The sequence below is a fragment of the Pseudoliparis swirei genome, chromosome 2, assembly GCF_029220125.1.
Source record: "Pseudoliparis swirei isolate HS2019 ecotype Mariana Trench chromosome 2, NWPU_hadal_v1, whole genome shotgun sequence".
NCBI lineage: Eukaryota > Metazoa > Chordata > Actinopteri > Perciformes > Liparidae > Pseudoliparis > Pseudoliparis swirei.
In genome coordinates this window covers 17,311,206-17,338,700 of record NC_079389.1, presented here as the reverse complement: position 1 = coordinate 17,338,700, position 27,495 = coordinate 17,311,206, and the positions used below count along the sequence as shown (strand labels likewise).

Here is a 27,495-nt window from a genome sequence, read left to right as displayed (position 1 = left end):
GCATTTAGTTGCTGGAATCCTGTGAGAACACAGATTCTCACGTTCCTGTACAGTTCACGTCACAGTCCGCCATAAAAAAAAGTCCTATCGCAAAATTATTTATCCAGTGGCCAAAGGAACAGAACAACGAGAGCTGTAAACTCTACTGAATTAAAACCACTTCAGAGTGAGCTGAACTTTGGCTCCGACTGGATCCTCTAGATTATTACATAACTCCTCACTCCTCCTCTTGTTCCATTAGCTCAACGTGTGATGTCTTATTCTCTCCCTCTCACTCGCCTGATGTCAACAGTCCTCATTCCAGTGGTGAAAAACAAGTGGATCGACAGACAATATGAATTATTAAAGACACACGTATGCATGGTTTTATTTGCCTAAATCATTCCTTTACAAGTGTAAGCAGAGTATAATCTGTACCGTCGTCTTGGTGATCGTGAAACTGAAACTATTCGAGAGCTTCATGTCAACAACTCAAATGGAAACTGGAGGAAGTCGTGATGCGTCGTCTTCTGTCTGATCAACTATCAAACCCACCAAAAAACGATCAACGTTGATACTCAATTTACCACACATGACTGGATATGCAGGATTACTTTCCCCCTCATAACTCATACACTTGTATTGCATCATGACGTATTCATTTTGTAATTTCTGTACACTTGTCTGGCACAAATATAGCTATTCTATCTCGGGATCCTCAGTGCTGAAACCGTTTACACCAGGTTGTGATTGTGTGAGTAAAGGTCACAAGTGTCAATCAGGTTAACGTGTGCGTGTGTGTGTGTGTTTCAGTGACTCACTCTGTTCTTTGTCATCTATATTTTCATTTCCAATGCAACATTTTATTAATAATTGATTTAAATGGTTGCAGATTAATCTGAATCGACTATGTTCTCGTCGGATGAATCTAAATGTGTATTTGAGTGATTCTATCGTTTTGTTCCTAACTGCAGGACGCTTTTACTTTCCTTTCTCCTGATACTGCTGACTGGTGGAAAGATACAGCAGCACGCTGACCGACTCTATTCTACTTTACTCTACTACAAATGACTGCCTGCTGGGTATTAGCTGTGTGTGTGTGTGTGTGTTTCAACGATGCAGAGAGATTACATAAGATTAATGTTTGATTCGCATTATAACCAACTGTAGTTTTTTTTTCAAATCATACCGACATCACTCTCTTCTCACGTCAGTCACGCAAATCCAGATTAAAATAGATCTGCTCTAAACTTTTAGACCAGATTCTGCCTCTCAAACAGACGCATCTTCATCCTCCCGCTCACTCGCTATACTTCCTGTGCTTCACTGGTATCTCTGTTTTCTTTTGACCGATGAAATGTCTGACGTACCTCACGGTTTGTCCCAAAGTGACCGTGTTTTGATCCGATTACGATTCACGTGTACATGAGGGGGGTGGGAATCACCAGAAGCTCCACGGTACGATATCATCCTGGCATTTAAGGTACGATACAATCTTATTGCGATTGTATACATTTTTACTATATGTTGAGTTTTGTATAACATATTGTGATAACATACATTGCTATTTATTACCCACACGTTATGCATTTCATAATTCTTTCACTCCACATCACTTTCAGACTGACCAACTTTCTGCAAAAGCTGCTGACTTTGCCCATCTCTAAACCAGAGTACAACTCGGCGCCACAGTTGACTGAAAAAGCAAACGTTACCCAGTTATTTTCAATATTAACAGTTTATGATAAAGGATTGCTAATTTGTGTCCGTGTACTGAAATTATAATCTTCCTTGCGCTATCCATTTCCGTTTCGTACCAACCCCTAAATGATTATACGCTCAGATTGCCGTACAACTTGCACATAGCTATTTTCGTCAAAATATTAGTAAGTCCACGCGAGGCATAACAATGGCGCCGCCATGATGTCATGCTTCTGTCGCCAGCAGTTGTCAAAGATGTGTTGTGCAGGATTAAAGAGTTGGAAGGACCAAACAAGCTTTTCCTTCAGTTCTGTAACTTCTGAGTTTTTTCAAAAATAACTCGACTTCCTTTTTGTAATTTTGGGACGTTAAATTTTTTGTTGTTGCATTAATGTGAATCGAGCTTGTTTTGAATGTGATGTGATGGATGCAAGATGATTGCCTCAGGCATGATTCACCACCCAGAGTTTTAACACCCTCACTTCCTCTACCTCAGTGCTCTTCCTTGCATCACACTCACACACACACTCACACTCACACTCACACACAGACAAAGAGGAAGCTTTGGTTTCCCAGGAATGTGGCGTGCTGTTGGGTTAGAGGAGGGTCCATCCGCTGTTCCCACCACACCTGAACGTAATGACAGCTGGGCTCAAAGAACACACTCGCACCTTCTTATTTGTACTTGTGAGGAGATTCAAAGAATGACATCATCTATAGCGGAGCATTTTCTTTGATTGTGTCAAACGACTGCTTTTAATTGACACATTCTGACAGTTTAAGAAGCACTACTTAATCGTTTATTGTTCAATGACACAATTGGTCAAAATAGGCTTATTTGCTCAAACTAACCCTGACCTCTAACCTCGTGAATAAATTCGTGCTCAAACACGAACCCTTCCCGTAATCTCCCCCTAATCTTGACGTTAAACCTCTTTGCATTGATGGAGGTTGAGTTCACGGAGGGCTGAAGGGCCTCATGCATAGTGAATGAAGCACTTAATGAAGTAGTTAATGGAGCCGTTAATGGTTTCTCCCAGAGGAGCGAACAGCCCCAGAGGAAAGAGAGACAGCGGATCAGAGAAGAGCACACAGGACTGAGATGGGAAAGAACAGAATACAGTCCAACGGAACATAATGAAGGTCGACTCCCGTCAGCTTGGATTAGTGGGAGACAGGCTACGATGTCATGAATAATGATCTAAATATTATAGATCACAATAGAGACAATCAGGGCTTTACCTCTCATGCTAACTGTTAAATATATTTTTTTATATTTGTTGCTTTTTGACCACCAATAAAATGCCAAAGAAATGTTTATTTCTTTCGTGGTCCATTTTGAGGACAATTCCTTTGCAGTAACACCATCACATCTGTGAGCTTGATTGAAGGCAGAGGCCAACCTGAGGATGGGTGGGGTTTGTGAATCTCCTTAATGACACGGCGAGGTGGTGCTTTCACCAGCACAGAGACGGGAAATGACCGCTCCCCAACTCATTGTTTTCAGGAGGCAACAGCTCAGTCCGTTTCCTGTCGGAGACCAAGGACACCCACACAACTATGAAATGCAGCTACAGATGACCAACAGCCGGCAACATTTCCATTTCATGGCCCCCAAACATTAGACATTTTTACAGGTATTTTATAAATGGCCGCATTCATGAAACACAGGTGGTCATACATATATATATATATTCAAAAGTTTTAAATCCAGACATGAATCGTGTCTTCCAGAACTGGACTGTTTCCAGTCCAATAAATTGAAAATTGAATAGTCAGCATTGACAAGGTTGTCTCCTCAGAAAGGATCCTTTGTGCATCAGAGGAGGTCATGACCTTACAGTGTGACACCCGATAACTGAGCCTAGCAGGAAGTGGTCTTTTCTTTGGATACCTGACACCGGTGAGCAAACACAATGTACCATTAGAACACGGAGTGATAGTTGATGGAAATACCTCCTGGAGATATTTCATTACATCCCACTAGACTTACACATTGAATAACCACAGAATTTACCCAATGTAATGTATTTTTATTTGATTTATTTTCTTTTCTTGAAAATTTAAAATTTTCTTTGAAAAATAAGACATTTGACTATTTACTTGTTTATATATATTATATATATATATATATATATATTTATTTTTAAAAACATTTTAGAACCCAACTTGAAACTGGACATGTTTTCATCCATCTTTTCAAGATGAGCGCTCTCCTCAGAAAGGATCCTTTGTGCATCAGAGGAGGTCATGACCTTACAGTGTGACACCCGATAACTGAGCCTAGCAGGAAGTGGTCTTTTCTTTGGATACCTGACACCGGTGAGCTCGACTGACCGCGGGCCGTGACGCCGCTCCGCACACTAAAACCATGTCAAACGTCGCATCATACCGTCGCAAGCTTCCCTTTTACCCTCAAAAGAATCATTCACTCCAGATTCAAATGTGAACTTGTGTGGACTTGTGATGCGATGAGGTCATATCTTGTGTGCGCGCATGGGTCTTTGTGCCCAAATTAGGTCTTTTGAGACTTTATTTCTTCTTTTCTATCGGTGTTTCTCAGCTGATTCTGCTCTCTCAGCGGCTATCGGGAGCAGAAAATACAAACGCGTTCACAGACGACAGAAAAGACTTCTCTCTGGTGACGTGAACCTGCAGCAGCAGCACACGGACTCGTCGGACTCTCGAGTCGAGACCGGTAGTTAATGAACCACAGTGCAGATATTCATGGTGTCACATCGTCTGCCATGTTTATTGCCAATTAACTCATGTTACCTTTCTGCTGCACCAAGCCAACGACATGCTTAACCTCGTGAGATTAGCATTTAGCTGAGGTATAGCCTCACAGCTATGCCTGTTGACTAGATCTGTTTATTATCAAATCATTCTGGGACTTTGAATTTAAGGAACAAACCTCAACTGTATAAAACACTTAGTTAAACATGATATTTCACAGTCCTGTTGACTGTTGACTCCAGAGTTGAGTGAAAACAAGAGCTGTAGTGAGCGTGTGCCGCTCTATCAGTTTACCGCCTCAGGATCTGTGATTTGGTGGTAAATAGTTCACCAGCTATTTGGCTGTTAGTGGCAGCTGGTATAAGAAAATCATAATGTTGGTGTTAATACCAAAACATGGATATGTTGGTATCATACCAACACTAGTTTAAAAAAAACAATACCTTGTGAATGTGGCTATTGGAGAACTTCCAGTCGGTTCTGTTGTGACATCACGCAAACAGTCAGTTTTCCAAAAGGTTCTCCAAACTCGAGTAGAGAAGTATACTTTTAAGTGAGTTTTTTTACACACCGCCCACCTGACTCAGAGTTCTGGTAAACAGTAATAACCCAGTATCTACAAACTAGTCAAGGCTCAATCAATTTACCTCCTCAGACCGTTGAAGAAAACTATTATGTGAACATGAGCGTCAGTAAAAAAGTCCTCATTTTGTTCTTTATGCTATAGAATCTGCATCCGTCTCCTTCTACCCATAATCCCTTTTGATTTGGATCGTGTTGTTACTTGTGATGACTGACACTTTATCTCTTCTCAGAAGTCTCATCCTCATGTATGTATGAAGCACAAATGACGTCGTTCAAAATGCACAATAGTTAAACAAAAGAAAAACTACAATATAACAACAGCAAATGTATTTGGTGAACAATCACACTAGTGGGTGTGCATCCGTTGCATTTCAAGAGAATATTAAATCAATAAATGCAATAACCATTGTGTGACACACCAGCTCCACGATGATGTTGTCTCGTCCTGCAGCGAGAGTGTTTCTAAATCTCCGCTATGCAGCCGGAGTCTGTCCCGACAGACGCCCAACCCCTTTGAATAAATAAACAGGAGCAGTCTCTCATCCTCCAAATGTAGGCCACATTCTACCCCCAACACACACACACACACACACACACACACACACATCTCTATGTCCCACCTAAATCCGACTTGCATCATACTGGCATCCAAACATCTCACACACACACATAACTGGTTCACCATGACGAGCACACCCACTTTCCATACCCCTCTCCTTCAGGCTTATCCTAATACACCATGAAGCACATGCCATCATACATAAATAAGTGTTCACATATGCTCATACAAACGCACACGCACATAACGCAAGATAAATCCACATCCACACAAATGAGAGGGCATTCAGTAAAATCTGTTCACATTTAGTCTCAACATTCAGAGTCTTGCAGCCTCACTTGCTCAGGTGTGAGATTAAGTCACTCGAGTGATATTTTAGTGTGTGTGTGTGTGTGTGGCGATGTAATTTAACATGGATAATGATGAGATATTTGAAGTCTGGTGTAGCTGTAATGAATCGTATTTGTGTCTGTTCGTTCAATGCTAACGTTAAGCAATTGATCCCTCATAAGTGTGTGTGTGTGTGTGTTTTTAGTTTTTATCAACGATCAAGTTATGTGACTTGTGTTGTTTTTGTCTAACTTATATTTAACAACCTGTATACCTGCGTCAATCTCATCCATGATTATTGTCCATGTCTGTGGCACATTTGGTTTTATTTTCAAGGGAGCAGCTTTTTACGAACCAACTGAGATCAAAGGTCGTCCCTCATTCTTAACGCAGCCTAATCCCGCTTGACAGTTTGAGATGAACGGCCTGGAGAATCACATTTTCTTCAAGGTCATGACAATGTGTTTATAATAGCCAGCATGACGTCTACTCTAAAACACTGTAGGACATCAATGCTCTGAACGAGGACGTTCTTGTTTGGCTTTAATGAACCAATCACATTATTCTGCGCCCCTCCCCCGACTCCCCCTGCAATGTTTTTAATTTTAAAGATGTCATTAGCCTGAATTGCTTTAGCACCGTGCCAGAAATGATGTTTGAAATTTAGATGGGTGGGTGGCGGGTTTCTGTTTTGAGGGCACGCCACCCCCCGCAGCCCAGTGGGCACACACACACACACACACACACACACACACACACACACACACACACACACACAGGGACAGTTTAGTGATATGCTGACAGCAGAGAAAGATGTGGATTAGTGGTGGGGGTCTTGTTGTTGTATTTGATGATGATGTGTGTGTGTGACTGTAGCAGGGTCTTATGGGCTGCCAGTTTGAGGAAACTCCCCCTCTCCAATCCTGCTAATATCTCTGCCTGCTAGAACCCCTCCTCCTCCTCCTCCTCCTCTTCCTCTTCCTCTGTCTTCTGTCTTTCTATTTTTAAACCCTGTTTTTCTCTTTCTGTGTCTGTCTGTTCCCATCCTGTCTTCATTATAACATCAGCATTGTCTGTCTCTCTCCCCCCCCCCCTTTTTAAAGTAAGGCTGACACTTCTGTTTTCAGGAAAACCTTTTTTGACATCTGTATTTCCTTTGTTTATTCTGTTGCATATTATCTCGAGTATTGTTTCGATTATTTATGTCTTTGTGCAAAACACAGTACAATCAAACTCGCCTTTCTTTTCTCGTAAAAAGTATTTTGGTGGTGTGGAATAGAAACTCAATGTGTTTTCTTTATTTTGTATATATTTAATTTCCAAATAAAGCACAATGTCCATCTGAAACCAAACATTTTTTTTGTAGAATCAGTATGTATCTGTGTGAGCCCCCACAATAATCACCCCAAACCCTCTACAGTACTACTAATCCATGACTGTCTGCTGGTCACTGGGTCACACACACACACACACACACACCCACACACACACACACACACGTTCCAGATGGAATACAGCTGATAAACAGGGAGTACACTGCATGTCATAGACGAGCATGACGGACAGTATTTTATCGTTTCTTTAAGTGGCTCTACGACCTGCAGCCTCACATTTTAAATGCAGTCGTGTGTAGTAAACGCCACACAAACGGTAAAGAATGGAAAGACTTTTTGGTTTGTTGCCCTGCCAGGAATGGCAGAGCGAGTTGAGATCTGTCGGGCTGTTTCTCATAGACACATCTATTTGAAGCCGACACTTTGCTGCGGAGGTTCAGGACATTTTGGAACATCATGGAACAGCTGGGAAATAAACACACAATAAAGATCTACATATGCTCTAATATATTGGTACTTTGTTTATTTATTTTTGTCCAATGTTTTCCTGTGGGACACACTGCTGATGACCTTTAAAACACACACACACACACTTTGCCGTTAACCTGATTGACACCTGTGACCTTTACTCACTCAAACACACAACCTGGTGTTAACTGTTTCAGCCGTAGATTGGTGAAGTGTCGGCAATGAAGATCCCTCCAGAATATAGGTATGGATCATAACGTCTATGAAATAGATGGAATATAATAGCTATATTTGTGCCAGACAAGTGTACAGTTATTACAAAAGTGATAATCCTGCATATCCAGTCATGTGTGTTAAGTTGAGTATCAACGTTGATCGTTTTTTGGTGGGTTTGATAGTTGATCAGACAGAAGACGACGCATCACGACTTCCTCCAGTTTCCATTGGAGTTGTTGAGATGAAGCTCTCGAATAGTTTCAGTTTCACGATGACCAACACGACGGTACAGATTATACTCTGTTTACACTTGTAAAGGAATGATTGAGGCAAATACAACCATGCATACGTGTGTCTTTAATAATTCATATTGACTGTCGATCCACTTGTTTTTCACCACTGGAATGAGGACTGTTGACATCAGGCGAGTGAGAGGGAGAGAATAAGACATCACACGTTGAGCTAATGGAACAATAGGAGGAGTGAGAGTTATGTAATAAGGTGTGATTTATATTCACATGTCCTCAGACTGCTGCTTTGTCAGTGTTACTAATGTGCAGCACTTCAGTCACAGTGACTTTAGCTCCATGTGCGGTCTCATAATATCTCTGAGACAAACGTCATTAGCCAATTCGTGTGTGTGTGATGAAGAGGCTCGCTGATCTTTCTGGATGTTCTTCTTCTCTCGTCCTACTTTAGCTTCCAAGGCAGCAGGAAATGGGGTCGAGCGGCGAACGTCGTTCTCCGCGCGGTGTGAATGAGTGATTTATCCGACAACAAAACAAACACACATTTTTGATCATTTTCTTCCCTCATTGTTTTGTCTCTTAAGGGATTCGAACCCCCTCACGTGACCGTGTGTGTCAGGATGCTGCTGGAGGCTGTGTGTGTGTGTGTGTGTGTGGGTGGATGTTCACTTGGAACTACTCGCTCTCCGTTATGCAACAGTCCGTTTGTGTCTGTTGCTCTTGAGAACAAAACCTAGAGATTCAGCAGGCGAATGGAGCGAGGTGAGCGAGGGGGAGGAATCCGCCACACACACTCTGATTCGCTTCTGAAAGGATCGGGCTGCTATGTATATTTTTTCCTTTCTGTCAACAAATCTAACTAAAAAAGCCCAGAACAAACAGTGTGTCAGTCCATAAATACCTACTTTGAAATATGTTGTGTAATAATGCATGATATCTTTTAGAAATACAGTTCCCATGATGCAAGAGCAAGAGTTGTTACAGCTGCGCTTTTCTTTTGCCTCTTTCTTTGTTTTCTTTTTGGCAAATCTGTGTTTTCTTACTAGCCATTGAAGTACAGTCTCTTAAGAAAACTGGATGACTCTCCAACAAGTTGTAGGGAGTGAAGACATTTGTTCATGTTGCATAGAGTTTGAGAGTAAACTGAAGGAGGAGTATGGTTTTTGATGTAAATGAGAGTCTTCAGTGTTTTGGTTGTGTACGTTTACTTTGACTTGAGGAAATGTTTGGCAGAATGATGATCGAGGTCGGGGTTCTCTGTCTTTTCATCTGTGCACTTCTCTGGAAGTAACTTTGGATGCATCAGCTACACACACAACACACACACACACACACACATAATATACATTTTAAAATGTGTGTCACTCACTAAGAATTATACAGTAGAAAAATAAAGTGGACCTGAGATTCTTTTTCTGAGGTTAAATACATCTCCTTCTGGTGGATGAGGAATGTTCCAGTAGCACAGGAAAGTGTGTGTGTTTGTGTGTCTGTCTGCACTCCTATAAACAGTCCTTATAAAGCACATCTTGCGTGTTTTTAATGTTTTTTGTGACCGTGTAGGAATAGCTGATTGTCCCACGGGATTTCTAGTTGACCTAATTCTTGACCCACGTCCATCTGCCACGCACACGCTGTACATATTTAGGACTAGAAACATTTGGACAATCTGCAAATATGCATTTTTGCCCCCATTTAAGCATGAAACACACTCTCACTGATGCCCACACGTGTGTGTGCAGCCGCTGATGCGTACAGCAACGCACACGCGCATGTATGCACAGACATGCGACTGCATCCATGCAGAAAGCCTCACATGGTCGTCATGGGGACTTCAGCTCCCGTCGTCATCCATTCTTTCACCCTGAGAAGATCGTCTGTGTCAACAACGAGGAAGATGATGTTATCAGTCCAAATTCTCCACACAAAGGGGCCAACCAACTATCAGCGGATCAGTCGGTGACGGAAAAATAAATGAACATACATAAATAGTGACTTGCAAATGGACTAAAAAAGATGTCATACAGCCAGATATTTCTCATGGTTTCATGTTGCAGTTTGAGCCTTTTGCTTCTCCGTCACTTAAAAAAACCCGTAACATTTGGATCGGACTTGTCTCCTTGAAGTGGCGTCAGAAAAGTAAAAACTGGTTATCAAACAGCTTCCGTACTCTTGGTGTTGTTGTAACTTTATTATTTCAGTATTTTATGTCGGAGCCGATTGCTGACAGCGGCAGCTTTTCTACAAACAAAGCAGATCGCCATCGTCGTCGTCCTCACCATCAGCACAAACTGGAGTCTGAGGCAGCAGGTTTTCCTCCTAACAGCACCTTCAGCATCCTGTTTCCTTTGGAGTCAGCAAGTGGTGAGGACTCCACACCGCCCCGCTGTCGTTCAGCGCCGTGGCTCTGATCCCACATCCGCCCTCTGGTCCGGGAGGTTTGCTTTTCGCTCCTACGGCCACAAAAACCTTAAAATAGACTTTGTTATAACTTGGTTACGGTAACTCTGTTTTCCTCAAGAGCCTTTATGCCTGTTATGTAAAAGCAAAGTAAGTGAAGTGTGATTTACAAAAGCTGTGTTCCAGTACCTGAATGTCTTCCTTTCCTTTCCTGACTATTCCCTCTATTTTTCTGTCTTTTCTCATCATTCTGCAAGCGTGCACGTAATGAAGCCTGTCATTACCGTACTGCAGGGAGGAGTCTCTCCCTGCACAGCCACAGCATGCAGCCACAACACACACACACACACACACACACACACACACACACACACACACACACACACACACACACACACACACACACACACACACACACGATCTTCAGGCAGACACTAGACGAGCTGACTCTGCTGAATTTAGATCTGAGCCATACGGACGGGAAACATCTTCAGCCAATCACGATGCTACAACTTACTGTCATGAACCGGAGCCAGAAGTTAGTTTCACGACACACCTTTTTTTTTCATGTACTTTTAAGAGAAACAACTTAAACTCTAAGGCAGATGGCCACTCTAACGACGACCATGATGACTAGCCGGTGTACTTAAGAATGACAGACATGCAGTGCAGACTTCATTCCATCCAAGAAGTCCCAACTCGATTGCAATGAGCAGTTCTTTTATACCAAGTATAGTATTAGTATTGTGTATGCATATATGTTGTATATATATATATACATGTTTCATTTTATATACATATATATACTTTATTTTATATTTTACTTGTATACATCTATATCTTTCATCCCTGTTTTTTATATTTTATTCTCGTGTGTTTAGTTTATTGGTGCTGCTACTGTGACGACAAATTTCCCCTTGGGGATTAATAAAGTATATATCTATCCATCTATCTATCTAAGTAAACGGTTCACGTGTCCTCTGAGTTTTACGGCAGGAAGTCGTTGGTTGAGGTGGTAATCCTCAGCTGCTCAGCCTCCACATTCCCGCTCCTCGTGTGTGCACCTCGTGTGGTTGTAGCTCACGTCGCCGCTCGCACGTCGTCTCTGCACTTCAACGAGGCGCTTAACAACGCGGTGAGCATTCACGACGCCCGCTTGGCGGTCATGGAAACCACTTCACCGGTTTGTAATTGGATCAGAGTGGACAGATTTTTACTCGTGTTGTTTGATTCTGGGTCACAGAGGTGAGAACGAGAGCATCCTGGCTTCAGGACAGTCATGTCACAGCCCCAACGCTGCGTTTTGTGTTTTTAATGCAAAATGTCATCTTGAAGCACTGATGTGACATTTTGTTCAAGAAAGAATGACGTAAGACGGTTAAACAACTGAGTCACGCCATACTCTCAACTCATACTCAACTAAAATAATGTCCAGTTGCTTCAACTTCCAAGCTACTGTCAACATGCTTCCTCCCAGATGTTGAAAAAAACGATGCCATTTGAGGTGAAACATCTGTGCGGGAGGTGGCGGGTTCATTTATGGTAACAGCAATTCAAAATACATAAAATGGATGCAACTGGAAATAAGAAGTGAATGGGAACTATTTGTGTTGAGAAACTCTGAAAGTGAGTCGGACATGACGGTCACACTGAAATACAAACTGAAAATGTACATTATTGGATTTTTATAGACGAGTAAATGTGGAGAAAGTGTTGAGTTGACATGATTACAAGTTGAAATAGGAGCTTATCACTAAAAGGGACGGCTCCTAAGAAGAATTAAAGGTACATATAAATATAATTTCAACCCATCATCCATTGATGGATGTTTATTGCACTGGACATCTTGGATAATGATTTACTTTGAGAGCTTGAATGTTAATCTCCATGAGCTGCATGTTACAGCTGCCACTGCTGCTGATCGTGGTTTTGAGCGTTCAAAACCGCTACTCCTGACTTCCTGTTGTCTCCAGAACATCTTCATTAGGGATGGGTATCGTTTTTTTTTCTTTTTCCGATACCGGTGCTAAACCGGTACTTTTAAAACGATACCGGTGCCTAAACGGTGCCTGAACAGATACTTTTTTTTTTAAACGCACAATGAGGACATTAAAAACCATATTCCATATTCCCTGTAGAAGCCGTTATCATGGAGCACTGACAAACAACGGATATCAGACTGTTAACATACACAATATATGTTCTCCATTATATGAGGTGATATGTATTGTCATGTGCAGACTTTATAGGGTTAATCCTGTCACTGTTTTGATGGGCAAAGAGAACAACCAATCAGAGGGACTGAAGATGACACGTGACAAATAAAGTGTTGCTTCTGACAGCGAGAGGTCCACTGAAACAAAGTGACGCCCCACGGTCTTTATTCCTCCGTCATTATATTCCCGGTAACACCGGGTATACAGCCGGGACCGCTGTACATCAACACATCTGCTAGCAGACTGTCACGCTCGTAGCTCATAGCTAGCGCTAGCTACGAGCTAACGCTAGCTACAAGTGAGCTTAAGCATGGTTATAATGGCTAATTTATTATTTCTTGGGCTACTTTTATGAATGCAAGACTTGCAATCAACGATACGGTACTAATCTGAGTTAAGGCTGCTCGTCATAATCGGTCTCCACGTGTTCAGGGGGACCGGTGACGGTCGCGCCCAGCCTGACGCTGGTGTGCTCGACACGGTTCATGCAGTCACACACGGCCACGCCTCCGCTCTCAAATCTCAAAGTTATTATACGATAGGCTATCGTAACCTGCTGACAGGGCGGAGTTACCAGAGAAGTTCACAACACTATTTTTTTTCAATTTCAATCGGCTCAGGCACCGGAAAGAAGCACCGAAATGTGCGTTGCGTTTCGGTCCGGGTAATACCGGTTGTATTGGCACCGGTTTCCGGTACCCAACCCTAATCTTCATGCAGCGGTCCTTTTCACCTTAACACACCTAACGTCTGTGGGAGTGGCGCTTCACAGTTTGTAAACCTCTGATGTAATGGATACGAATGATGTAACTTTGTATGTATGTGACTGAACTTTATGTTCATCTATTTATTTCTTGTTCTCCTGATTTGCTTCTAAACATAATGATGCTCACTCAAGTTTCAGCTGAGGAAGACTCCCCAAGGTCTTCTTCATAGCGTTCCTCTTCTGGAGGTCAAAGGTTGCACATCATCAACAATGCACTGAGCCACCTCGATGAGATCACTTCCTGTCCCGTGCCGGGGAGAGTGTCATTAACGCAGGAAGCCCCACGCCTGCTTCTCTTGCTGTGTTTTGTATTCACGGCATCGTACAGAAGATTAACTTCTCTCACGTTGATCTGCTCGGTTGCCTGCAGGTGTGACGAAAACTCATTAACAAACAATGTTGTTGTTTAATTGCAGTTCCTGTCTTGTTATTGCCTGCAGGCAGAGACGTTGGAGGTTGTTCAAAGTGCTTTACAAACGCTTCAACATAAGAAGGACCTGAAAACAAATATTGAAAGAGTGAATTAAATAAAAACATATGATCATAACAAAAGCCTTAAACGCAACGTAACATTTTCTTTGCTGGTTTTCTGTGTCACTCTGCACTAAAATATCACATCTGGGACACTTCTAGAGTTTATTACCTAGAGTTCTAATGTCCGTGATCAATAAATAAAATGCATAACTACAGTAAGGCTCGCTGCGTCACACAAACTAGTTGACAGATTGACAGAATGCTCCCACTTCTTCACGAGGACAACTTGCTAGTTGTTGTTAAGAAGTTAGGAAGGGACACTTAGTCATGAGTCTAAAAAGCTTCTTCTTCTTCTTCTTCTTCTTCTTCGACCCCTCGGCGCTTCGGTCGACGCTGCAAGTTCGACACAAGTTGACTTTGGCCCTCAACTCGGCTCCTGTGCTCCGAAAGCTGAGATTTAGTGACGAGTTATTGGAGGGATCCCCGACAGACTTGGCGGTCTCGACAGGAAATGCAGCGGCTGTTCTTGTCACATTTATTCACCCTATTGGACTTCTACCGTCTGAACTTAGTGCATTTTTGGATGTTTCATTCGTTTTCATTTCACCATTTGGCACTTCCTGTTATTTAGAGCAGCAACGGCGTGGATAATATGCGTGATGACATTATGCCACTGTCACATCGCTGTGACTCGTTTTAGTATCTACATAATCTCTGATAGATAAACAACAACATCATAATTTGTTGTGATTCTTTGAAAACTGTAAATAGAAACTAACTTCTCTGCTGTATTAAGCATGGCTTAACAATACAACACAATGTTCCACGTTGGACATGCTGATCAGTCCAGCTTAGTCAGTAGTAGTAACAGTAGTGTGTGCAAAGTGCGTCACGGGTCACATGACCGTAAGCCTGGATTATCAATTGTGTCACCTCACATGGCATCATGTGGAGACACATTCAAATGTAACCTGACAGATGTGTCCTCCAAGCATCTCTACGTGTGTGTGTGTGGGAAACAATCTTTTTATTCAGGTCCCTGCAGTAAATACTGTGTAATGATTAGGGTTGGGTACCGAAACCCGGTGCCAATGTGGTACCGGTTCCAATACAACCGGTATTACCCGGACCGAAACGCAACGCACATTTCGGTGCTTCTTTCCGGTGCCTGAGCCGATTGAAATTGAAAAAAACTATTGTTGTGAACTTCTCTGGTGACTCCACCCTGTCAGCAGGTTGCGATAGCCTCTCATATTTAACTCTGACAGCGGAGGCTGCGCCGTGTGTGACTACGTGAGCCCTGTGGAGCACACCAGCGTCAGGCTGGACGCGATGGGGAGACCGTCACCGGTCCCCTGAACACGTGGAGACCGATGATGACGAGCAGCCTGAACTCAGATTAGTACCGTATCGTTGATTGCAAGTCTTGCATTCATAAAAGTAGCCCAAGAAATAATAAATTAGCCATTGTATCCATGTTTAAGCTAGCTCGTAGCTCGTAGCTAGCGCTAGCTACGAGCGTGACAGTCTGCTCGCAGATGTGTTGGTGTCCAGCGGTCCCGGCTGTATACCCGGTGTTACCGGGAATATAATGACGGAGGAATAAAGACCGTGGGGCGTCACTTTGTTTCAGTGTAACTCGCTGTCAGAAGCAACACTTTATTTGTCACGTGTCATCTTCAGTCCCTCTGATTGGTTGTTCTCTTTGCCCATCAACACAGTGACAGGATTAACCCTATAAAGTCTGCACATGACAATACATATCACATCATATAATGGAGAACATATATTGTGTTTGTTAACAGTCTGATATCCGTTGTGTGTCAGTGCTCCATGATAACGGCTTCTACAGGGATTATGGCCAAAGAGGTTTTTAATGTCCTCATTGTGCGTAAAATAAAAAAAAAGTATCGGTTCAGGCACCGTTTAGGCACCGGTATCATTTTAAAAGTACCGGTTTAGCACCGGTATCGGAAAAAACCCAAACGATACCCATCCCTAGTAATGATGTACACTGCAATATTTTAGAGGCTAAATGTCCAGACACACACACACACACACACACTCACTCTCTGCCAGTACCAGCACTGTGTTTGCAGCCGGTCGTTGCGTCAGACTGCAGTTGTTTGCTCGGAGGATGAAAGCAGCACTGACGAGCTCTTTGTTCCTCAATCACGTTGTTTTAAATAGCACTTCCTGTGACTCTGTGACCCATGATGCAACACTGCCGAGGCTGTTGATGCGCAGTGATTGAACATCCACGTTGTAATGTTTAGCGACGGAACCGCTGCTGCTGCTGTTTAGTAAAGCAGTACCGAACCGTACATCAACAGCCAAAAAACACACATATCCTCTTGTTCCAGATTCTGAAATGTAACAATTTGCTGCTTCTATCAGTTTCATATTACAGTAAATATGAATATCTTTCAAACTATTTGTTAAAGAAAACAAACGCCATCGCCCATCCGCTCTGAACTTGTTGGGGCCATAACAAGTGATCGAGAAAATACATGATTCAGCTTCAGGCTCACAGTTTCCCACTGCTTCTAGTATTTGTGCTAAGATAGGCTAACCACTTCCTGGACCTTTCTCTGTACTCTACGCAGTGAATTGATATCCATGTTCTAATCTGAATGAAAGTCAGCAAGTACACACCTTTTTAGGAGCGGTTCACCTGTTAAGCCGTTAAACTGCACTGGTTTAATCCTGTTGTTGATCTTCTGACTTCCTGTTCAACGACTCGTTTTGTTTCTCGCTGAGAAAGAAGGTGCCTGAAAATAAGAACGTGGCGATTCCTCCAAGAGAACCTGAGTGTTGATCGTCAACAATGTAAATCTACATCAAGCGCAGGAAGTGACTCCACCATCCAGTTTATTACACGCAGAAGTTCGGACGGGATATTCTACACGAATAGGACTCGAGTGAGACGTAGCTTTTTCCTCGTGATGCCTCATTATATTTTAAACACCGAGAACAACACAACGTTTCCGTGATTGTTGCCTGCAGAGGAAATGAACTCTCGGTGAGTTGTCGCTCCTGCTAACAAAACACAATTTGTTTTTAAGTGTGCAGCTTTGCTCGAACAATAATTGGCCTGACGTTTCTTGGCCTTTTTTGGCTGCCGCTGATAACTCAAGTTGATATTGTTGTTGTCGAGCTACAGCAGGATGTGATGTCACCAATCCTGGCCTTGAATAGCCAACTTCTGCCCCGCTTCCAAAGACCGACTTCATTTGACGCGATGTCCGTCAGATAGAAGTGGTACGGCAGGTTAATATTCTGACTCATCCTCAGTAAGTTACCATAACGACATGAACAAGCTTAGTTTTCCCATCTTGAAATACACTCAGTTGCCAGTTTATTAGGTCCTGAAATACATCCTTCACAATGTTCTGATTCATATCAATAAAGGTAGAATAACAAATTACATTTCATCAACACTTCTCTGAATCAGTTTTTTTTTAAAAGCTACTTCGTTTTTTTGTCCCCATTGAAAGAGTATTTGTAGGTTTCATACAGGCCACACTTGACATTTTAAATTCCAATTTTCGGTGAGACGTGGAGAAAATGAAATACACTGGTATTGACCGGTTGAAATTTAACATTTACAATCTATAAGCACAAGAAGCATGAAGTGGTTTGCTTCGTTGTCCAATAGGACGCGCTCTTAACACTCACTGTCAGCTCGACCTTTTGACCTGTTTGTGAACTCTGCTTATCAATAGTTCTTCACAGTAGATGGAGAAAAGACCAAGAAAGACTGTTTGTTGACTCATCCTCCTCTCTTTTGAACTCTTCTCTCTGCAGACCTCTCAAAGAACAGACTGGCCGACATCCCCTCAGAGGTCTGCCACCTGGTCGCCTTGGAGACCTTGACCCTGTATCATAACTGCATCAGGACCATCCCAGACATCATCATCGGCCTGCAGTCACTCACCTCCTTAAATCTCAGGTACACACATTTACTTGTCTGTCTTACAGGGAGAGAACCGAAGCCGAGTTGCTTTTCTTCTCTTATGGGACTTTTGAGAGTGTTGCATTCTGGGTACGATGCAGTATCTCGGAAGCAGTTCTTTCCAAACAGTTGATTTTGTGCGTAGGATAGTCGGTAAAACAAGGACACAAATAATGGTTTTATATAATTCTAATTTTTAGTTTGGGGTTGAAAGCAGAATGAGCTTTCTCACCTATCGTGGCTGTCGTACATATAAAATAATATACACATGAATACAGAATATTGTCATTGTAAAAATATTTCTTTTAATTTAAAGCAGGGTTTCTATTGCACGCCCAGAGACCCACCGTCCTTTTAAAAAAAACTTTTAATTAACTTGGTGTTATAATGACTAATAGGAATTGTGGGCAAACCTTTGACAATAAACCTGGGTGTGTGTGTGTGTCAGACACTCTGAACACAACCAAATACAAGTGATGAAGCAAAAACATTTTATTGTCCTTTTAATGTTAGCGGACTGTGTTGCCTGCTGTCACAGTGCTTTCACTGGGGTGTGTGTGTGATTTAGATTCACACTGCCTTGACATCAGGCGAGTGAGAGGGAGAGAATAAGACATAACACGTTGAGCTAATGGAACAATAGTTGTCATGAGGAGTGAGAGTTATGTAATAATCTCGAGCATCAGGTGTGATTTATATTCACATGTCCTCAGACTGCTGCTTTGTCAGTGTTACTAATTTGCAGCACTTCAGTCACAGTGACTTTAGCTCCATGTGTGGTATCATAATATCTCTGAGACAAATGTAATTAGCCAATTAGTGTGTGTGTGATGAAGAGGCTCGCTGATCTTTCTGGATGTTCTTCTTCTCTCGTCCTACTTTCGCTTCCAAGGCAGCAGGAAATGGGGTCGAGCGGCGAATGCCGTTTTCCGCAGTGTGAATGAGTGAATTATCCGACAACAAAACAAACACACATTTTTGATCATTTTCTTCCCTTATTGCGTGTGTGTGTGATACCATCGTTGCAGAAGGGTGAACTGTGTCAATGCACAAAGCTGGTGTTCAGTGGACTGTTGGTTCAATTAAAAAGCCTCTCTCACACACACACGCTCACACACTCCTGTTGATGACATTCACTCCCACACAGAAACACGCTGCGCTGCACTCTGTCTGTTGTGTTTAAAGGTCGAGGTGTTAGCTGCTGTCTCCACGCTGTCATCTCTGAGACTCTCACTGCTCCCGATATGTGACTCGGATCCGTTTGTTGTCGTTTGTTCATACTTACATAGTTTGAGCTTCTCCAATTTGAATATTTGCTGCTTTTCCCATCAAATATTATTGTATGAATATCTTTGGGTTTTAGAATGGAATAATACATGTTTGAGGGCGCCACCAAGGGAAATTATCATATTTTTTGCTAAAGACTGAATGATTCATTGGTTGGTTTAATTGATTTCTTGATAAAATAATAATTAGCTCCAGCTCTAAAGATTAAATTAAATTAATATAAATTAAAGTAATAGTTATCAGGTATACTGATATGGTTCTGGCATCTTTTCTTCCATACAGCTCCTGCGCTCGATGCCGTGTCTCCCCTGCGATCGCTCCCTGTGAGTGAGCGCTCGGAAGACCCGCCCCCTTGCGTGCAGACAGCACGACGGGGGGCTGAGCAGTCCGTGGGCTCTGATCGCCTGCTATTTTAACAAAGTATCGATCCTAAATTAGTTTTTAACGTACGGGTACCGCGGGACCTTTTTAGTATCGATACACCGTGCAACGTTACCAGCGGCGCCATCAGATCTAGATTTAAATTTAAACTCAGGGCACAGCTGTACGGCCTCACCGTGCCGCTGGCAGCCCTGAAGACTCTTCGTCTTGTTATTTTCTCCAGTGCCTCCTCAAATGTGTGTGAACAGCTGGACACACTCACTTATATGTTTCCTGAATGTTATTTTCAGAGCTGAGTCAGAGTGGGTTTTGTGTGTGTGTGTGTGTGTGTGTGTCGTGTCTCTCTTTTACTGGTCAGAGATTAAACACGCCGTTTGCTTAATTTAATATCAAGTTGTTAGTGACACTAAAATTAACTGAAAGAAGAGGCAACACTGAGCTGCTCTTGTTATTGTGAGAATGTATTTGGGGTTTTTTGGGGATGTTTTATGCGTTGTGCACCCTCAGCAGTGCAATTTGCAGTTGAGACTTTATTCAAAGCAGAAGTGTGTGGCTCGCAGAGGAAGCATCAGAGCTGTTTATATGCAGCTAAGAGGACGAGTCAACAGAAGGAAAAGCCCACTAGATTGCAGACATTTGACAATCACAGATAAATAACAGAAGTAAAAGTCTAGTTTCTCTACTTTGCATATTTTCAGCATTAGTGCTGGAAGTGATCCATGTTTCCTTCATTGTTACGCAGCATAAACATAAACCGTCTGCCTTGCATCAGACCTTCCTTAGGAACATCAAAGTAAGAATTGTGCCTAAAAATAGTCCAACATCCTGAAGCGGATCAGTGGGATCGGGATCAAGTCTGATCCAGGCACTTTTTTATTTATTTATGAAGTTTGGTTCATTCTTTTGTTTTTTTTTGCTCTCAGTACGACAGCTGACAGGTGAGAAAGAGTCGTATCGTAGTCTAATGAAAATACATGTTCACAGTTTTGATCCCTTGTCAAAATTCTCATCAAATCCATTTAAACATTTTTTTTTTTTTACTTCTGTCGGATGGTTTTATACGTTTGAAGCCTCGTCCTGCACTCGGGTTGCCCTCAGGTGGTCAGAATTTGGAGATAAAATCAAATGAGCCACATTGGTCACTTAAAAGTGCTCTTCACTGCTTGTGGATCGTAGTCGCTAATAAAGCAATGCGGAGATCGAGGAAGAATTTTTTTTGAATATCAGTGGGTTTTCATTTCAAATACAATGTGACGGAGGTCTGCTTGATTCAAGGGGAGTGTCACTGCAGCGCAGCTACGACATGCAGATGGTCGTCCGCATCAGCATCCTGCTGCGTGTGTATTTAAAATTTGTATTTTAAATAACATGTCGTTAAAGATCTGATACTGTTGTATCATAATTAATGATGTCTTTACACATGGAACAAGGGAAGTTTTGTTGTTGTCAGTCCACCCCCCCTCCCCCCGAAGAGACTTTCTGCTGTCTCTGTGTTGCAAAACAAACAGCATCTCTTCTGGAGTGTGAATTATGAAAATGCATTATTCTTATCTAATGCATTCACATAGGGCTGCAACTAAAGACTATTTTAATAATCGATTAATCTGTTGATTATTTTTTTGATTTTAAACGGAACTGACAACGCTTTACTGGCATGAGTTTACTCGCCCGACTATTTGTTGCTAAATTGCGTAATTCGCGTCGGTGAGGAGGCGTGGCGTATCTCCGTTGCTTTGCTCTGTGGAAAAATCATTTCCTTCATCCACCACGGAAGAATTAACCACTATTTCTACATTATACTTCTTGTGGAAATCCCACACACGTCGTAACATTTAACGCCCTTGTGTTCGGGTTCATAACATCGTCAGCAGGTGCACACGGCTCAGTGAATGTCATCCACTACGCCAGTTTGATTCACCAACGGAGGAGCAGCTCAACGCTGATTGGCGTTCGCAACGGAGCGTTCTGGTCTGTCCTCTCCCTCCGCTCTGCGCTCAACTCAACTTTTTTTATACTCAAACATCTCCGCGACTCATTGAGTGGGTTAAAAATCGCGCGACACGACGAATCGATAATGAAACTCGTTGCCAGCTATTTTAATAATTGGTTTTAACGATTCGTTGTTGCAGCCCGACATTCACTGTTCACATCCCTTCATTTCATCTTAATGCGGCGTTGAAAGATTTAGTGTTCAAATATTCATATGGATTTCTCATTCATTTTCTTCCTTGCGTCTTTGAATCATCAGTTCCCATTAGAATTTACTTTCTGGCTGAATTTGTTAAAATTAGTTTATTTAAAAAAAAAAAAAACACTGACAGTTTAAAAATGCCAATATAAATACCTTGATGTTTTGTTTAGCACCAGTAGTGCAAAAAATAAGTGTTTTTTAAGTTGTGTGATGTAAATGAAGTCACATGGTCGTGATTAACGGAGTGAGTGATGTTTGTGTTTCAGTCGTAACCAGCTGGGTTCTCTGCCGGCCTGTCTGTGTGGTTTACCTCTGAGAGTCCTCAACGCCAGCAACAACAAGCTGGTCAGCCTGCCGGAGACCATCGGACAGCTGCATTGCCTCATGGAGCTGGTGAGCCTCTTTATACTCTATCGTGTATTGTATTGTGTGTTTGGAAAAGGAATTGTGGTCCAAATGTCACTAAAACATTCAGATGAAAGGGGCTGAGTTCGACACTCGGTGCAGATCTGTTGCCTCCACACAGCTCTCAACATGGCGACGGCTTCCGTGAACCAGTCCGTGGGACTTAAAGTCACTGGGATTTAAAATCTACCAACATATTTCTGTATTAAAGTGTGTTTTCAGTGACACTATTTTTCTGTCCAAATCCAAAGATATTCAAGGAAATTGAATTTAGAAAAATATCATCATTTTCACTGGAGTCATATTTGAAATGAATGTATAATACAGGAGAATTAAATGCATCCAAAAGCTTTGTGCCTTTTTTGTTTTGCTGCAGGACGTCAGCTGCAATGAGATCACGGCTCTTCCTCGCTACATCGGCAGACTCAAAGCTTTACGGGAACTAAACGTTCGCAGGAACCTTCTTTGCGTCCTGCCAGAAGGTGAGTTTTTCGCTCTCCCCCTCCGGGTTACGTTTGAGCCCGTTTGTCCCTCTTCTAAAACAAAATGACGTGCGGGGGCGATTCTTACTCGGTCCCCGAAAACATCGGAGACGTCTGGTTGCAAAAGATGTTGCTTTCCTTCAGAGAGCGATGTAGACGAAGCTGCCGTTCACATTCTCTTTAGCACAAATCACACATTCAACTCTTGGATTATTTGTCCTGTTATTTAGAACATTTAGTATGAATCATTTCGTTTCCATGGATTAAAAAAAGGAAATATTCCACATGAAAGGAAAATATCTCTGACGCTCGTCTGGATGATTCATCCCCTCCTGCACCTCGACCCGTCCGGTCTGTTTGGCTTCACCGCTGTGTTGTCCCGTCTCGACGTATGCTTGTCGCTCACTGTTGTGACCGTCTCCTGCGCTGATGGATGAGCTCCGACAGCGACAGGGAGGCTTGGAGCGAGCAGACTGGATGGCTGCCTGACGGAGGGAGGGATGTTGTTTTTGATTTAACATCTGTTGAACTCGAGCAGACTTCATCGGCGCTCCGGAGAACTCCTGAGGAAAGACCACCATGACGGTTCGAGAGGTTTTTGTTTTTAACGGCCTGCTAAGCTCGGGGAGGTTTGTCAAAGCTTAAATCTGAAGATCAGATTGGCAGAGCTGATGGAAAAAGCATCCATACACAAGTGTTGGCAGAAGTCTTCAGATCCTCTCCTTCAGTTAAAAGTACCACGATGTGGGGAAGAACAGTGGGCCTGCAAACTGTACTTAAAGTAAAAGTACTCCTTGCTTCATCAAACGTTTTACAATTATATCTCATGCTTTTCCCCGTTCCTTTCAAAAGTACACTTTTTATGAGCTCACTAAAACAGCCCCGTTTTCAGCTTTAGTTCTGGAAAGGAACTAAAGCTGTGAAAAGAGTGACAAGTATGAAGTTGCATAAAAGAGAAATATCCAAGTATAGTATAAGTACCTTGAATTTGTGCTTCATCAAATGCACTTCGTTACATTCCACCACTGCAACACAGCCTCAAAGAGCTGCTAGTGCGGCTGGAATATTGTGTTATTTATTTTTTGTTCATTCTATTCAGTATCCAGTTATATATATATATAATACGAGCCAGGACGTATTTAAATCCTGCAGCCGGGTGTCGATCCTCCTTCCATGAAAGCATCTCAGCTGACATTATTACCGCTTCCAAAAGGTTTTAATGACGCGCCGCAGTCGGGAGGAGTCTGTAATGATCTCTGTGTCATAATTGATGGGCTCCTCTGAGGTGGCATTCGTGGCAGTCTGCAGGATCAGACTCCCTGAATGGTTTCTTCCAACAAATCAGTCTGTTATGACCATCTTTCACGTTTGTATAAAGATTCATGTAAAACACACACTCACACACGCATACCCAGCAAACTGGAGTTTATTTATAGAGTGCCAGAAACCACCAGGAATGAGAACCTCAAGATGTTTTACATCAAAGAAAGGACACAGTTACACGTTTATACAACTCTGCCAATTACTTTGAATCAGTCATGTCGTTGTGTTCAATATCAGAAGTGACATCTCAAAACTTCAAAGGTATTGGATTTAGAAAAACTGCAAATTTTCTCATTTGATAATCTTAAAAAATTGTAAAAGACTAATGTAAGCGCTACATTTAGGTTTCAGATTCGTCCTCCCTCCTGCTGTAGCTGGAACAATTACAATGGGTTCTCCCAACTGTGTTTGCTTCTGTTGATCGTGAGGGACAGATGTAAAGTCCAACTGTGCTAGTAGCAACAGATTTGGTTTATTTTGACATATGTAGGCAATAGTGTGGCTGTTCTTAATGTTGGTTTACGCACAAGGAGTCGTTTGATCCTTATTCCATGTAAAAGCTAACAGAAACGGATTATTCACACACACACACACCTTAGCATATGTTTCTTTTTCTACTGTCGACAAAACATCCTCATGTTCAGCTGCCACTCATTGTTCCAGCCACGCTGCCAGAAAGAACAATAAAAGGAGAAGTGAAGCACAGACAGAGGCGTGGCTGAAAGAGCGTCCTTTTTTATGATGTGCAAACGCCACGACGTCCCCGTGGATCAGAAGAGACGATCCCATTCATTCTGAAGGAAGAAAACACAGAATGGGTGGCATTATTAAAATGTCCGATTTAATGCTGCTGCATTAACGTTTCCATCTTGTCACGTCCTCTTGAATTCACACAGTGGTTTATAGAAACACACACTGTGTTTGTGTGCGTCTATAATTTAGATACCACATTTATTACTTTCATTACCTTCGCATTGAAAACGTGGAAGGTAATGTTTTGATCGCCGTGTATTTGTATGCGTGCGTGCGTGTTATTCGCATGAGTCAAAAAGTTTTAAACCGAATCGCATGAAATTTGGTGGGACGATTGGTTATTATCCGGGGACCATTTGATCAGATCTTGGGATCGATCGGGTCAAAGGTCAAGGTCATGAAAAGGTCAAAATCTTCTTTTTACCATAGCGCGGTCAATTTCTATCCAATTGGCATGTAACTAATGCCAAAATGTTCATAATTCAATGCCCAATCTTGTGATATGCGAAGGTATGTGCTCTACCGAGTGCCCGTTCTAGTTTAAAATACTTTTGTCCTCAAAAAAAGAAGAATTGAATGACTCAAAGTGTCATTTGGATTTCCCCACAGACGTCTAACATTGGATGAGGTTAAACTCTGATTTGTTTAAGCTGATATTCCAATAGTGCTCAGCCTACACTAACCTTCTTATTCCTATTGTGAAATTTGATTCATAGTTTTTCTAAAGAAACAAGCCTGTTAATTCTCATTATTGTAAAACAGGAAGCGGTTCCCTTTTTAATCTGCACACATTTTGATGCTGGGAGTTTTTAGTTTCTTTTATAAATGACTGGTGCGTTCTTCTGTTCTTATTGATCCGTTTTATCCTTTTCACGTACAGAACAATCCCTCCATACAAAATAATATGTATTTGTAAAGAAGACTTTCTCCAGCTGAATAGCAATCGAGAGCATTCAGAAGTAAAGACGAGTCCCTCAACCATCTGACTGTCATCACGTTGTTGTGGCAGGAGACTCCGACCCCTTGAACCGTCGTGTGTATGAACATACATACTCTCTCTCTCCGGCTCTCCGCCCGGCCTCGCCGGGTCACTGTGGTTCACTCCACTCAGGATTATTTATAACACTTTTGAAGAGAAGATCAAGAGAGAGCTCAGAGGGTTCACGGGGGTCAGCAGCACGTTAGTGAACCGTGCACACGCCGAGTCATGCATTGTCTGCCCACTGAATTAGACATTCATGGTCATTGTTTAACCCAATGAAACTACCTTCTAGTTTCACTACAACTCACCGGCTGCATTCACATTGAACATTAAACTTGTGATATTACAGCTCAGGGACTCCAGTCAAGAACAGCTTAAAAGAGGCTTTTATTCCCACTTGTATTTGGTCTAATCAGGAATAAAGTTCACACAAAGAGAAACTGAGACTTTCGTCTGCTAACAATTACTTCCACCTCTGAAAATAACAACAGCTACATTGTTCTGCGTGATGGGAAACGTGTCGGCAGTTTAAGGTGTGTGTGTATTTGTGTGGATTTGAACTCTTACTAGACTCATAGCTTAGTGTGTTTCCTGACTCCCTGACTGTTTTAAAGTAAGTAACAATAAGATTATTGTACTTGCTTCGACCTGCGTGGTAGCGCCTCAACATGACTCGACGCCCTGTACCCATGCTATGTACAGCTTTGTTCCTCAAGCTGTACATAGCTATATTCCTCTTTGTGATGGCAGATTATACCGGTTTTAACAGCGGAAAATGACTCAGAATCTGTAAATCTAAAGAACTCTCATAAAGGAGACAAAGGTGTTTACCTGTGTGTGTGTGTGTGTGTGTGTGTGTGTGTGTGTGTGTGTGTGTGTGTGTGTGTGTGTGTGTGTGTGTGTGTGTGTGTGTGCGTGTGTGTGTTCTTTCTTCCTGCAGACTTGGCTGGCCTTCCTCTGGTGAAGTTTGACTTCTCCTGTAACAAGGTGTCGACCATCCCGGTGTGTTATAGGAAGATGAAACAGCTCCAGTCCCTCCAGTTAGAAAACAACCCCCTTCAAAGTCCACCTGCACAGGTATACACACACACACACACATACTCTCTCTCTTCCTGTTTTGTCATTGGTTCACTCAGCCTTCTATACATTTCTCAAACCTGGAAACGCATGTCTAAATGTATGAGATGGTCATGTGACCTTGCATATCCACCACTGATACAGTTTTACTGTGGATTGGTGTGTGCTTTGTCCCTGTAAAATAAATAAACAAATAAATAAAAATCAGGTTAAAAAGAACATCGGTTCACAAGCTCACTGCCTCAGCAGCTGCTCTGTGTTTCTATGGTGGAAAACTGATGCTTCAGTTAATCAGTGTGAGGATACAACTAATGAATGTATTCACATTATTTGCATTGTCCAACTCTTCTGATTTATTAACATGAGTTAAAAACACATTTTATACCGAACTATGTACTATAGAATGCATTTTACTTATAATATAAGTTGGAATAATTAGAGTCTTTTTCAGGATATTATGCTTTATGGTATTGTGGTTTCTGATCGTCTGCCTGCAGTTGTCTCTTTAAATATCACCATTTCACTCACGATGTTCTGTATCCTGGTATCAGAAACAAGGAGGAGATGTCGACATGTAACACATAACCAGGATTATTATAAGTGAACCAATTAATACATAAATTGATATGAGAAATATCCTTGTAAAT

The 27,495-nt window shown here is 42.1% G+C and overlaps 1 protein-coding gene across 6 annotated transcripts in view; it reads left to right on the top strand.

The window, feature by feature from the left end:
• The window catches only part of lrch1 (leucine-rich repeats and calponin homology (CH) domain containing 1), a 65,637-nt gene that overhangs the window by 3,911 nt on the left and 34,231 nt on the right, over positions 1-27,495 (top strand). For all 6 annotated transcript variants that reach the window (XM_056425185.1, XM_056425169.1, XM_056425176.1 and 3 more), the window contains exons 2-5: positions 17,820-17,964; positions 22,093-22,219; positions 22,608-22,713; positions 26,712-26,848. In XM_056425185.1, coding sequence (XP_056281160.1) covers positions 17,820-17,964; positions 22,093-22,219; positions 22,608-22,713; positions 26,712-26,848 — 515 coding nt within the window. The remainder of the gene's footprint in view (positions 1-17,819; positions 17,965-22,092; positions 22,220-22,607; positions 22,714-26,711; positions 26,849-27,495) is intronic.